A 14,453-nucleotide genomic window follows, 5' to 3' on the forward strand; every position below is an offset into this window, starting at 1 on the left:
CCTCATTTGTGTGTTAAATATTCTCAAAAACTCAATTTTGCACTTTTAAGGTTGGGTTAGGCTTTAATTACTTGTGAAATTCATTGGACAATGACCTTCACGCAAAGGCTCACCGTTGCCTGCATCTAATTCACCATTGCAAAAGTATTAACAAAGAAAAACCATTGTTTTGTATCACTCTTCTTTCACCATATTCATCGGTTTAGTTGTTTACCCTTCTTACAGTCAAAACCCTATTTATCTCCCTAGCCCCTACCATGCTCCCCCTCCCATCAAGGCCCTGTTTGTTTTTCAGTAAGTTACTTACCCGAGTAAAAACTTGGATATGTGTTTCCTGGGAAACATTTACCTAAATAAGTGCATTTATCCATGTTCTTTTATTTCTTATATAAATAAGGCAATGGCCATTTTAACCATATTAAAATGAACATTTTTGCCCCATTCAAGTGTTGGCAAATTTTCCTAATTTATCCACCTAGGAGATGGATATCACTTACCCAAGTGGTACTTAGGAAAATAAACTTTCCCTGATCCCCACATAAATCTAAGAAAAGAATATGTGATTCTTGGTCAATGGGAACCAAAATTCCATTGACCAACTTTTCCCCCTCTCAAAATCCAAAAAGAGAACGCCCCCAAGGAGCAAGCACAGCACTCTTAAGACAAGAAAACCATGATGTCTTTAAAGTTACAAGAAAATAAAAAATCAACTGCAAATGGAACAAAAATTCATGCTTTAACAATTTAAATCTGAAAATAAGACCAATAAATATCACCACCATGATTTGATACACATTTCTTCTTTCTTGTATCTCTTTCTCCCCTGTTTACTTCTCAGATTTCCATTTCCACCTTAGATCAATAAAAAAAAATCAATACGGGGTTAGGAGATGATGGGAGATCTAAAATTCTTATAAGTAAGAGACTCCAACGGTGAGAGAAAGAGGAACTTGCTGATTTTGCCTGAAGGTAGAGAAGAACAGAACTGTGAAGGAGACACTTTACATTTTGGTTATTAATGTTTTTTTGTTAGAGCTTTACCTTTCGATTTTAATTTATACCTTATGTTATTATAATGTTATTTAAATTATGATTTCATATAATTTTTGTAAAGCATTATTTTATATCTTGAGTATAACCATGACAGAGACACAAGTTCTCTAATTTTGTTTAGTATTAATCCTGCAAGGACAAGGAATGCATTAATCCATTTTAAAAATACAAGAGGTCTTAATATTTGACATGAATATCAGGGGAGATTTAAGTCTTTTGCCTAGGAAATGAATACTTTTATTAACGTTAAAGAAGAGAAACAACCGATGTGTTCCTCTGTTTCGGTGCGTTTGTCAATTATTCCAATAGTGAATTATTTTGCCATGACAAAAAGCTTACAGGATTGGCTGGCAATAGTTCCTCTCAAACCGATGAACCAAATTGTGGTACTATTCAATAACAGGGACGAGTTATAGTGAATTAGTGACAACAAGGACACTAGTAAAATTATCAGTGGTGAGGGGGGAAATTTGGGTTTTCTGAAAAATTAAAACTAAAAATGTCACATGTAAGTGGAATCTAATGGTCAACTAACGAAAATGTTATATTTATTGCATTCGATGTTTTAACTTACCCTGACCAAACCGGATGGTTGAATGTTAGACTCAGGAACCTAAGACTATTCTGGTTTACTTAAATCTTACATTTAAAATTTTTGAAAAACAATGAAAACATAATAGAACAGTTGAAAATCAGCCGGATTTGATGATCCAACCGGATTCAACCACCCGCCCAAGTCAATAAATGCTTGAAAACATAAAATGTCAATAGTGAGATTAAACTCTTAATTAAATTAGTCTATTATCATTAATCCATCTTTGTACTTGTGCTTAAATATACATCTTTAATGTATGTATTTTATTAAAATAGATGCACATTCCCCAAAAATGTTTAAAACAAAATTTGAACCCAGATGTGTAAATAAGACAATGATCATTTAGTCATAAAAATCAATTACTAAAAGGGGTATTTTTGTCCCATTTAAGTATTGTTAATTTTATTTATCCATTTATGGGATGAGTATTACTTACTTGAGTAAGTGATATCCAAGAAAATAAACTTTCTCTGATTCCCACGTAAAGGCATTTCAATTGTTGATCAATGGAAACGAAAATCCTATTGACCAATTTTCCTCCCTCTCAAAATCCGAAAAAATAAATGAACGCACCTAAGTGTTCATAAAGGCATTTCAATTGCAAAAAGAAAACAAGTCATTACAATAAAAAATACCAAATGCAGCTTTAATGCATATGAAATATACAACTCGTGGTCAAACCATTTGACCTAACAATCAAATTGTTTGACCCGTGATCCAACAAGCATTTTGATTTTGTGTAAAGCTGCATTTGGTGCTATTATTTATCACTTTGACTATTTACCAATTACAAGAATATTATTATTTCACTTTGAATTCTTTATTAATTATGAGTGATATTATTTATTGCCTTGCGTTTTTTATTAATAATGCATTCGAAAAGCAATTTTTACCCCTTTTTTAGTTGCATATATGACATTAAAAAAGAAAAGTCTATGTAGGTCTGTCAATAATATTTGAAACTTTATAGCTCAATCCATCTATCATATATTTGAATGAAATGTTTATATAACCAAATTTGAATAATCTATATCCAATTCAAAATAAAAACCAAAAATTAAAAAAATATATATATAATTTATAAAAAGTTTATAAGAAAGTACAGATAAGCCCAATGCAAATTTCTGATTTCATTATAAAACTATAAACAATCAAAATGTCAACAACCCATACTCTATGTGCCATGCCCACTCATGAATTGGCATCAATTCCGAGCTGATGCCTACCCCAACAATACTTTGAGCATACAAATTCTGACCCTAAGCTGAACCGTCGTTCTCCCAAAAATTTAAGAATTCAGTCATGCACAAATACACACTTAAAATATTATTTAAAAAGAGTATAAATAGAAATATATACAATATAAATACATAAAAATTAATACAAATATAAGATTTTGCCATCTATATATTTGTATTTGTAATCTTTCCAAACTGAACCTTAATGTTAAATAAACAAATGGGAACAAAGAAAGATATTTTATTTGATAACAAAAATGATGTTAAAATAACAAAAAGAAAGCGTTCGCCTTACTCTTGAGACCAAAAAAATACAAATTATTTACAGAAAGAGAACTCCTCGAGTCTGCATTTCAGTCGGTCTTCTCCCACGATTTCGGGCGCTTCGCCCGTTTACGCATCGTGCATAACAATTTTCGACTGTCGACCTTGGAGAGAGAGAGAGAGAGAGAGAGACCACGCAGCGGTGGGCAACGAAGGTAGCTTGGCCATTTCATTCCTTGCCAAATGTCTACCTGCCGTGCTTGTACCCGCGTTCTCGTTCGTACTCCCGATCATGGTCTCTCCCGCGATCTCGCTCCCTTGAGCTCCTCGAGGGCCGGACTTCCTCATCTGAAAGTGGTGGCGGTGGTGGCTCGTAACGCGATGGCTTCCTCTTGAAGTGCCGGTCTTCGTCGCTCGAGTCTTGATCGACGATGCTGCTGCTCCCACGTGCCCCTCCCAAACTCGACATAGATGGCCCTTTGGTCGGCAGTGGTGGCTTCCAGTCGTCACGGTAACCATTAGACGACGGCCTATCATAGTCCTTGTATCCGTTGACGGGATTTCCGGGTTTGTCCGTAGAAGAAGACAACTTCCTCTTCTTACTCTCCCCCTCAGGGAAGCTGATGCGAGAGAAGACGCTCCCTTTCTGTTTGCGGTCCGCCGCTGCTGCCTTGTCGGAGTCGGCTTCGACCGCCGTTGAATCATCTTCGTCTTGATGATGGTAATGGCGGTGATACTGATCGTCACTTTTCCTCTTCCCAAGACGGGATGACTCAACCTCGCGTGAAGGCCGTTCCGGACTAGACGCCTTGTCCGATCGGCGGTGGTGTTGATAGTCCGACGCTGCCGCATGAGACGGTAACTTCTGCACCCAAAAAAAACACGACTAATTAATTATTAATCATCACAAGGCAATAGAATTATCCAACCGCACGTGAAATAGGGCTCTTTTAACTTCCCTCTTTTTCGCTTTTCGTGACATGAACGGCAAAGACCACGAGACAACGTTGGCTTTGGCTTTATAAACCAACATGCAAATTTTTTACACGATATTGCAATTTAACATTATTCCTTAAATTCTTCTTTGATTATTACCTCTAATAGCCCAACTTAGTAATCATTACTCCGGTATTACAGGGACAAGGCTACTAAATTTATCAAAAATAGGATTAATGATGGGTGAAAAAAAATAGAGCCCAAAGCCCTTGAAACCATAAGCTAAGATAGATGAGATTACGTTTTTAGAGAAATAGGAACGTGAATTCCCCGTTTCACACTTGTTTATTTTTCTTGAAAGACCATGAAGCAGTAGAATTTTGAAAAAAGAATTTAGAATGGATAAGGCCCAGAACGTCATAATTCCATCCTCAACCGAAACGAAATCTGACAGTCACACGGTCAAAAGGGAAAATTGAGCCCCAACAATACCACCTCCCGCCAGATGTCGTTGAAGCCACAGATGCCTAGGGCACCGCAAAAAGGGCATCTCCATTTTAAGTGGTATATCGACCACATTATATAATGTATGGCGCATCTGGGGATGCAGATGCCAAAAACAAGTTCCATGCCTGAGGAAATTCAAGGAATCAAGTGCCTAAAAATACCCAAAAGGAATCAAGTGCCCAAAGTATATAGGCCTCACGTAGACGGTAGACAACAGCAGACCCTGGAAGCAGCAAATAGTTCCAGATTTCTTTGGATAGGAGTGAAAAGAAAGTTTTGGCCTTGCCACACCAAATCTATACTCCATCGCTACAAAAAGAGAATACATATGAGCCACCACCTCTTGAGTTATTTTACACTAGGTAGCAAATAACCGATACGTGAAAGAAACATCCAAAATAGAATTACCGAAACGGTTGTTTGGCCACACAATTTGCTCATCAGAACCGATATCATTATATCAATGCTACATTTTCTCTCTAGTTTCTACAAGGGGCCTGTTTACAGTTTACCTACTATAAAAATCCCGATAACCATTTAATAGAGAAATCGATAGCCCAAAATCTTGTTTATGAAAACGGATCAATGAAAGCAGGAGGACAAGGCAGCATGCCTTATTAACAAAACAGAGATTGCGTCAAAAAACCCAAATTGACCCAATGCCATGGCCTACATCACTTGCTCCAGAGTCCAGAACCAGAAACGAACATGCTCCACGGCAATTTTCAATACAGACTACACCTCTAGACTTGAATAACATATAAATATTATTTTTCATTGCAGTGAAAATTAAGAATCTGAAATACAACTATCGTATATCTGTAAAACCACAATTTGGGTTGAAAGTGCTGCCCCCCCCCCCCCCAATATGGCGGTACCCCACTGATGTCAACCCACTCTAGTCCAACTATAAATAACATGAGAATTTTGGACTGCCAATTTATGAGCAATGCAGCAATCCATTATGCAGCATACCGATTTACAACTCACTACAAACATGCCAGGTCTCAAATAGAAGTGGAATTAGAAGACCGAGACAGTTCCACACTGGTCCAACCATGTTTATAGCACGTTTAAGTCGGTAACGATGCATAAAACATTACCTGCTCTTGGCAAACAACTGAACCACCCATGAATGCACAAGGATATACTTGAGCATAGCAGGAGGAAACTAGGGCTGCAAATGGTATCCGGTTGCCCGAATTCAAATTCAAATCCAATCCCATCAAGGGTGAATAAAATCTGATTCAATTCAATCAGATGTAAATATATTTATACTCGTATACTTAAGAGTTCATATTGTACCTAGTAGTAGAGGTGCTTTAAATGTTCTGTTTTTACTAAATTGTCATAGGTTCAAGTAACAAATAATTTTCAAATCATTTTGTTCATGAAACACAATATCTAGGTCATTTTTAGTTCACTTTTGTTATTAACATAAGATATTTTTATCATTGTTAGTTTAACTTATTTATACTATTCAATATCTGATTGCAATCCGAATTAAATTTGAATCCAATATAAATCGGATGGATAAGATCCGATTTGAATTTAAATGTAAATGAATCAAATTTGGATCTCTACTTGTATCCAATTTGATTCAATCCGTTTGCAGCCCTAGGAGAAACTAAGGCCTGACTATCAACTACACATTTGTATCAAAAGATAAGCTTTACAAACCAGTAGTTGCAGATTTTAGGATGTTTTGAGAAGATTGGTGGTAAATCACAGCAACAAAAACGACTTTTCTCTTTTTCCATGAAAAAAGAAAAAAGAGATACTGCGTTTTCCTGCCAACCTTTTTGTAATCATGAATGATATTAACCTGCAGTACATATCCAAGAAGGCACAAAGCGAATTTTGACAGCAAAAAAAAGACATACAGGTTTGGACTTCATTGAAGGAACATCACCGCTGCTGCTCATTTCTTTAACACCTTGTCGTTCCTTGGAACATTCCCTACTGGACAAGGGGAAAAAAGATTCATACTCTATAAAAGCATCAAATTAACAGGGCAATTGTAACATCAAGCAATTAGCCAACATCCAGGAAACCATAAACAACACAAATGCACTTATTTATATCACGTTATACCTTATTCATTAATAAAAACTATTTGTCATCCATCAAAGTACACACACACACATGCCATTCAATGCAGTTTTCAATTTTTATATCATTTTATGATAATTGCAATAAAATTTAGTGTGGAGACATAATCAAAGGAACATTATTCGCTATCCTTCAATACTTAATTGAAAAGAGGCTAACGTGACTTGAAACTTCTTTTCTAAATGCAGAATTGTTGAGCACCCACAATTAGGTCTTCAGAGAATAGTCGTCAAAATGTGACAATTTATGACAACCATTCACAATTAGAGTAGTGAATCTGAAGGGTTTCAATTAGAATCTTACATCAATTCTTTCAACAAGTAACTTACAATTTGCCGTATGAATCCTACAATTTAGAGTTTATACAATTCATTCTATTTGAATCCATTCAGTTGAGACTTGGTTTTGTACTTTTTCCTTCCTGTATTTCTTTTCATTCTTTTTCAATGAGCTCTTGTTTTAAAACCGACCAAAGTTAAAGAGCAAATGTAAAGTTGAATTTTGTTGTATTAAATAATATATATGGATCAAAAGAAGGGCAAAATCACTTTTTTATATTATGATTTACAATATTGAATCAATATTATGATTTAAAATATTATTAATGATTCAATTTGATTCAACCTTCTCTACAATTTATAATACAATTAACAGGATTACCAGATATTTAAGTTTTTAGTTAAATGTTTTTAATTTTTTTACAAAATTATAAAATATTGAAGCAATATTATGATTTACAATATTATTAATGATTCGATTTGATTCAACTTTCTCTACAATTTATAATACAATTAACAGGATTACCAGGGTTAATTATCTATAAGGATTAGGTTGAAAGTCTTGGTCTTTCCTTTGTTGGTGATTTCTTATCACCCTGATGATCTTCTTTAATCTGTTTCCTTGATAAATTTTCTTTTTCACTTATCTTCAAAAAAAATTATAATACAATTACAATTTTCAGAAAATTTACCCAGAGGGGTGATATGGACAACCTAGGCCATGAATCTAATGAACCTCATCATTAGCCACGTTTTAAAGTGTCTTGGCCCATGTCATCCACAGAGCATATTATATGTATTGGCATTTTCGAATTTTGCCTCTAGTCTGCAACTATTGTTGTTTCAATTTGAATTAGGCAATATGTATGATGTCACAAGGGTATGATACCAGAAGAACCTTGACAAAACAAATCCCCGTCAACTTTGAAGAATACTGGCTGATTTACCTCTTATGATATCAGCTGATTGGCTACAGTTCTTCAGATATCATGCCTATACTCTACCATAGACAGACTATATTATAATCATAAGAGATCATATCTTGCCTTGCCATGCCATGCATGCAGAAAGGGGTTAAAAAGAACTTGGAAAGTGGAAAAGAGAGTAACGTGGAAGACAAATACACCCACACAATAAATGAAGCATAGCAAATCAAAAGGATAGGATCATTTATCCATTTCAATATTAATAGTTTATTAGAATAACCACTTGCCACTGTCGATCCTAGATGTCAAGTATTTGTAGGAACTGGAGAATCTCATTTCCACTGGCATGACAATAATGCATATATCTCCGCTGGAATTCTACAAGGAATATAGCAACTCCACACAAAGAAGTGTACATGACCCCATAAAGACAAGAACAGTTATAATTTACCTTTCACCGCGTCGTTCACTTTCACGTTTTCTCCTTAGATCAGCTTTCCGGGCCTCAAACTCCTCTCTGCTCATGACTGGAGGGGCTGGAGTTGAAGCCATAGCAAACTCTGCAAGGTCCCTGGAAATTTTGAAGTTTCAGATCAGATTACTTATTTAACTGTTAGGCTTGAAAAATGTAAGGTATATATGAAAAATGAAAAAAGACAGAAAGAAGTGCATCATATCTATCCGTCAATGAATACCTCTGAGGTGGTACCACAGGCAACATGTATCCCTGTCCAACAAAAGGATCTTGTGGTAGGATACCTCCAAAGGGAACATTAAAAGGACCAGGGACATATCCCATATATGGCATAGTACCAGCATAAGGGGCAACATATCCATCCATCCCAAGTGGCAAACCAGACCAATATGGGTTGTAGGTTGACGGTCCAAGTGGCATCATATAGTTTTCAGCCGCAAGATCCTGAGAGGCTTTCCATTGCATGTCTACAGCTGTAGAGCAGAGCATAATTTCAAACAAATACTTTTTATTTGCAGTTACAAAAAAATCTAAAACTCAATGAAAAAAAGAGGGAAATGAGAAAACGACAATCAACAAATAGATAAAAAAAGTTCACCAGCATACAGGAACTTGCACAAATGCATGGAAACAAAATAAATAGATAAATTTTGAACAAGTGATGAAAACATACACAAGTTAATGTGCTCAGACATTTTCCCTTTTACTTCAATGGCCAACCATTATAGTATTGGGCAACATTTCGCTATGATACACAACCAATTGCCAAGAGATAATTTGAAAATTTCTTCCAGGACAAAATCATCAAAAAAGAGGGGCAAAGCACTAACCATTTACAGCCAATCGAACTTTCTTCTTCTTTTTCTTTCCTGAAAAAAAGAATGAAAGAAAGTAAATATTAGAGCATGGAAGACACTTTCTCTTGCAAGCACTGGGTCTTGCAGAAGTTTGTCAGAATCCTTCTAACAAGACAGGAGAAAAGCACTAGGCCATGAGTCACAAGATGTCATGTAAGACAACAAGTTAAAATCATGACAAGACAGAAAAGGAAGAAAAGCTTTTTTTTCAATAAATAAAAGGAAGAAAAGCTTTTGCAACCTAAGCACTGGGTCTTGCAGAAGTTTGTCAGAATCCTTCTAACAAGACAGGAGAAAAGCACTAGGCCATGAGTCACAAGATGTCATCTAAGACAACAAGTTAAAATCATGACAAGACAGAAAAGGAAGAAAAGCTTTTTTATTCAATAAATAAAAGGAAGAAAAGCTTTTGCAACCTAAGCATCTAGGTTCTGGAAATTATGCAACTTAGAAAGAACAGATAAGTAGAATTTCCAGAGCTTGAGGCCTGGTCACCAAGACTCACAAATGAAGGCCATCAACATATCCACTACTATTTGTAGATTATTCACCTGGCTCACCAGCAGGCATCTTCTGCTGTACTTCATCCTCAGCCAGTGGAGCACTCCCCTGTGATGTTGGACCCTTCATGCTCATTGACTCATGTGTGGCTTCAGAAACATCCACAGTTTTTGCAACTCTCCCCTTCTCCAATGACTGTTGTGGAATATTTGTAACTGCCTTTCCTTCATCTGCTGTCTCCTTGGTACATGGAGTGTTGTCTTTTTGTGGTGGAGGCATGTGGTCTCCCTTGGAAGTGGCAGAATGTGTAGGTGATGGGATTTTGGGTTGTGCACAACGAGCAGACTCCATATCTGACAATAGCAAGTAGGTTGATACACAAGATTTGAAGAGGGAAGAACATAGGGGAGGCATGAATTATTAAAAACAAACCTTGAATTTGCAACATGCTTCCTGCATTTTCTGCACTGCTGTTATTTGACTCCAAAATGCGGTTAATGGTGTCCCTAAGTGTCTTATTAGGTAAAAGATCATCTGCAAGTATACTTGTGGCCCCACAAACACACACGGACTTTGAAATAATGTGGTCCCGGATGCCTATTTTTGGTATAACATGGAAGTTTTAGAATCTCCAGAAGTAAATTTTACGCAAGTTAAAAAATAAAAACGTAACAAAATAATAAGGAAATTAATAATACAAGAACTATCTTTCACATATCTGACCAAGATATACACCATCACTTAGAAACATAATCACCAAATATCATATGATGACCATTTTAATTTTTAAGTAAAAAACAAATAAACAAGTAGTGGAATCAAAATAGTGTTAGTTTTAAGTCATCCTCAAATATTATTATAAAGAGTTGAAGGTACATCTAACTTATTGATATTTTACAGACAAGAGGAAAAAAAACTAGTAAAACCAACCACCACCTTCCTCAAAAGAAGAAGAGTGGAGGAGCAGGTTAGACCAAAAACCTTACATTTATCACAGAAACTCTTGAAACAGCACTTGCTTGTTAGTACAGCATCTTTCATTACTTCCTTGCACAATGGGCAGTGAAGCTCTGGAGGAAGATCACTGACTGATCGAGTGGTAGGTAGCCCTTCAATCTCCTTCTCAAATGCAGCCCTGTTTTCAATTTTAAAAGGTTCCAGGTAAATATCCAGCTTAAATAGAGCTACAATAACAGCAAACAAAATAGTGAATGAGTTTAATGGACAGCTTACTCATTTGGCCTCAAAACAGCAACTGCACCACTTGGTAATGCATAAGAACCCTCTGGAGTGGCAATTAACATTGACTTTGGAATACCAGTTGGAGGCTTTACCCTTTTAATGTCATAGTTAGGATCACCATTTGTAGGGCAATGCTGAATAAAATGACCTGGACAGTCACACATTAAGTATCATATGGCTATCAAGAAAAGCCAACAAAGCAAACAATAATTAACATCATGAACCTCGTCAATGCCAACATACCAGGGACCTTGCATCTGTGACAGATGTAACCTACAGGAGGTGTCTTCCTCTCCAACCCACCACGACCTTGCAATAAACAAGCTTTAATGCTCAGACCCAATAAAAGATGGTATGTATGTTACTCAAGAGAAATAGACAAAAGAGAATTACCAAAACCCCGGCCACCCATCATTCTTCCACCCATACCCCTTCCAAAGCCTCTACCAGAGCCAAAACCCTCCTGACTTTGTCTGAAATGCAATCAGAATTTTTAGATATACAACATTAGGGAACAGAGGAAAAGAAAACAGTATCAGAAAACAGAAAATTTGGCACCATAAAGTAACCAAGGGAGAACGTCTCACCGCTGCCAGTCCAAGGCTGGTGTATCAATTAAAGCCTTAATCTTGCTATCCTCATCAACTTTATTGGGAGCAGGAGCATCCTGTACTAGATTGCTTGACTGAACTGGTTGCACTTCTGGAATGGCATACAAATCATTACCAAATTCATCCCATTCCGATTCCTCAGGCTGTAAAGTCCAAAGGATAAGTTACTCCAATGCTGAATCGGAACTTCACACTAAAAACCATGCAAAGACCAGATTGTATCTAAGAGAATGGTAACTAATGCTTACAAATCTTGCAGCAGATGAATCTGCCACAGGGAAGCTACTCTTTGCAGGTGGAGCATCCTCTACTTTATTCTCTACTACTTTTGGCCTGCAGAAGAACAGATACACAGCCTATCTCAACTAAAACCTAGAAGATCCCTCAGAACCACTACCATTAAAGAACACGGTACCAAATTGTTTAAAGTTGAAAGAAAAATAGTTACCACCAAAATGAAGGAGATCTGAAATATGCAAAACTAGGAACTATAAAGTAATCCATCTTAAACTGCAAATAAACCAACATGAGTAAGCAACAAATGGTCAAGATTGAAGGTGTGAGGTAGTACTCATCCTGTTCCGGAACAATGGGCATGCGAAGCCGTCCAGGAATCCGACGAACTAAAACAGAGGTATTTTTGGGTATCAACATGGCTTCATCATGGTACTCTGAAATTGCAAAGCAAAGAACACAACATATATAAAAACCGCAGAGATTAATCCAGTCCATGTAACCAAAGATAGAAGTGAAAGGAAATCCCATAAACCCACAATTAGGACCTATAAATAAAAATAATCCTAGACATGGTTCATAAGGCTAGAATCGATCACAATACTCGATGTCCCTCATCAAAAAGTACCAGACAATTCGGCTCCAAACCTTCAAAATCAGTTCCTTCTTAATCCATCATCCCAATTGGTAATTGCATACAATGTCCAGCCAAATACTAACCAAGTCATATGGAAGAGCACAAGAACATGCTCTAACCCTCACTAACCTACACTAACCCTCAGAATCTACAGTTAATGGAACCCACGATTTAACTATTCATTTTATTGCAAACAAAATGAATTTATGGAAGTTTTTAATATGAACCAAGAAAATCTAAGGGAACCAACCTTCATTTGTTTGAGCATTGGCGACCATGAGGTCAAAATCGGTTCCCCTGCCCAAATGCTTGGATTCAAATATTTTTTCTTTCAAATTCGCAACTGATATGAAATGACCGTCGATAGGAATAGAGTCGTAATCTTTTGCACTTTTAAACTTATAATACACAGCCATATTCCTTTCTTTTTTTTTTCTCTCAGCTATAAACGTAAGAGAAATCAAGAAAAACAAATTGCCCAAAGAGGAATAGATGAAATTCAGAGGCCGTAAAATAAAAAAGGCCTGATATCAAACTCTAAAACAAAAATAGATAATGAGTACAAGCAATTATCTCCTTTCTTTTCTGGTTGTCCTCTGTTGTTCAAACAACGACCACACGAACACGCAAGATCTCTGAAAAGTAGAAGATTTCCCCCCTTCAATGCTTCAAAACTAAGAAAATTTTGATCTGAACACCTCTGGAGCCAATATACTAAGAGAATTCTTCGAATTTTGGAGACCCGACGACGCCTCCAAGAAAAGTTCGTAGCCTCGCCGCACCTAAACCCCCAGTTCGTCGCGAATTCGATGCTTTCGAGCAGATCTAGACGAAACAATCCAAGTCCTCGTTCCAGATAAAGTAAAGCCAGATGCAGCAGTAATCGAGCATTCAGAATCTGGAGATCCAAACGATCGCCAAGGCCGCAATCTTCACGAACCAGTCTCAACTAACGGATTCAGCAGCGAAAGCAGATCCAAAGAACGCAACACCAACCACGATTTGATTCGATGATCGCAGGACTCCGAAACAAATTCAACCAAGCAAGATTGCACCTTAGAGATCCAAAATATCGAATTATATCATGCAAAGAATTTAATTTCCCGTCAGAATAACGCAAAAGGCAATTGAGGATTTCAAGCGACAGAAGAACTCGAAGGAAGGAGAGATAAAAAATTAGGGTTAGGTTTTTCTTCAAAGAGGATCTTTGCTTGCAGAACAGAACGGCACGGCGACGCGAAACGCCGAGGGTTACGGTTTCGCCTCTACCAAAGCCCGGAACTTTCGTATATAAGGCAACCGCTAACTGAGGTTAAATCCTGGTTAAGTGCCAGCTAGTTAGATGGTTTTTTAACCCGAACCGGTCCAGGTCCAGCTGGTGGTTTGACGGCCATATGCGATACGCCTATACGTCATTTGTTTAAAGGCCTAGTTAAGTGCTAGATCATGTTGGAGGTATGTTGGAACGTATTTTATTGAGAACATCTCCCAACCCCATGCACAGCATTTTGAGCAGCATATCTTGAATGATACATAATAGGGTGGATCGAATAGTCATCTATGACAATGGCAAGGGGATTTGATCCCATGGTGTTTCAAATTTCCAAATTCCAACTTAAACGTTCGGTTTGTTTGTATTGCAAATCTAAATTCGATACAAATTTTGCATTCATTTGTTTTTAGCTATGATTAGGGGTGTTTATATTAAATGTCAAATTGACCAAAATGATTAAACCGGCTTGGCCCAATTTAAGTTGGTCATTTTTTCAAAATCATCAGTGGGTTTCAGTTTGTATGAGAAAAAAAACTGATAATTCGGTTCAGTCTTGATTTTCATGTATGAAAACTGAAACCAAACCAAACCGATCCTATATGTTTATGTAATTATTAATTAGTCCCTACCCTATATGTTAAATGTTGATATATTTTATTTGTGTTTTGTTTGAACTTTGAAAAAAAATTGGTTATTTATGATAAAAACTAAAAT

At 36.6% G+C, this 14,453-nt stretch overlaps 1 protein-coding gene across 6 annotated transcripts; it reads right to left on the reverse strand.

The window, feature by feature from the left end:
• Positions 1-3,107: 3,107 nt before the first annotated feature.
• LOC148861917 (DWNN domain, a CCHC-type zinc finger) lies at positions 3,108-13,748 on the reverse strand. 6 transcript variants are annotated; one of them, XM_088984527.1, is made up of 15 exons: positions 12,717-13,748; positions 12,167-12,266; positions 11,844-11,928; positions 11,572-11,738; positions 11,378-11,457; positions 11,228-11,293; positions 10,976-11,132; positions 10,729-10,877; positions 10,175-10,339; positions 9,793-10,095; positions 9,215-9,253; positions 8,605-8,857; positions 8,361-8,480; positions 6,477-6,552; positions 3,108-4,012 (listed from the first exon to the last, which is right to left on the reverse strand). In XM_088984527.1, the coding sequence occupies exons 1-15, from the start codon at positions 12,880-12,882 to the stop codon at positions 3,398-3,400; spliced, it is 2,541 nt and encodes an 846-aa protein (XP_088840653.1). In that variant the 5' UTR covers positions 12,883-13,748; the 3' UTR covers positions 3,108-3,397. The 6 variants fall into 6 exon arrangements, with proteins under 6 accessions (XP_088840653.1, XP_088840651.1, XP_088840652.1 ...); XM_088984525.1 differs by having other exon boundaries at positions 3,108-4,015; XM_088984526.1 differs by having other exon boundaries at positions 6,477-6,555.
• Positions 13,749-14,453: the final 705 nt, after the last annotated feature.

Source organism: Nelumbo lutea, chromosome 4, assembly GCF_056320005.1.
Source record: "Nelumbo lutea isolate HS-2025 chromosome 4, American lotus-T2T, whole genome shotgun sequence".
Classification (NCBI taxonomy): domain Eukaryota; kingdom Viridiplantae; phylum Streptophyta; class Magnoliopsida; order Proteales; family Nelumbonaceae; genus Nelumbo; species Nelumbo lutea.

Bases quoted from the DNA above. Each gene is read 5' to 3' on its own strand.
- LOC148861917 (XM_088984523.1), bottom strand. From the start codon at position 12,882: ATGGCTGTGTATTATAAGTTTAAAAGTGCAAAAGATTACGACTCTATT. The intron at 11,294-11,377 runs GTAATTCTCTTT...GTTTATTGCAAG, and splicing joins GATGGGTGGCCGGGGTTTTG to GTCGTGGTGGGTTGGAGAGG. The intron at 6,556-8,360 runs GTAAATTATAAC...CCCCTTGTCCAG, and splicing joins AGTGAACGACGCGGTGAAAG to TAGGGAATGTTCCAAGGAAC.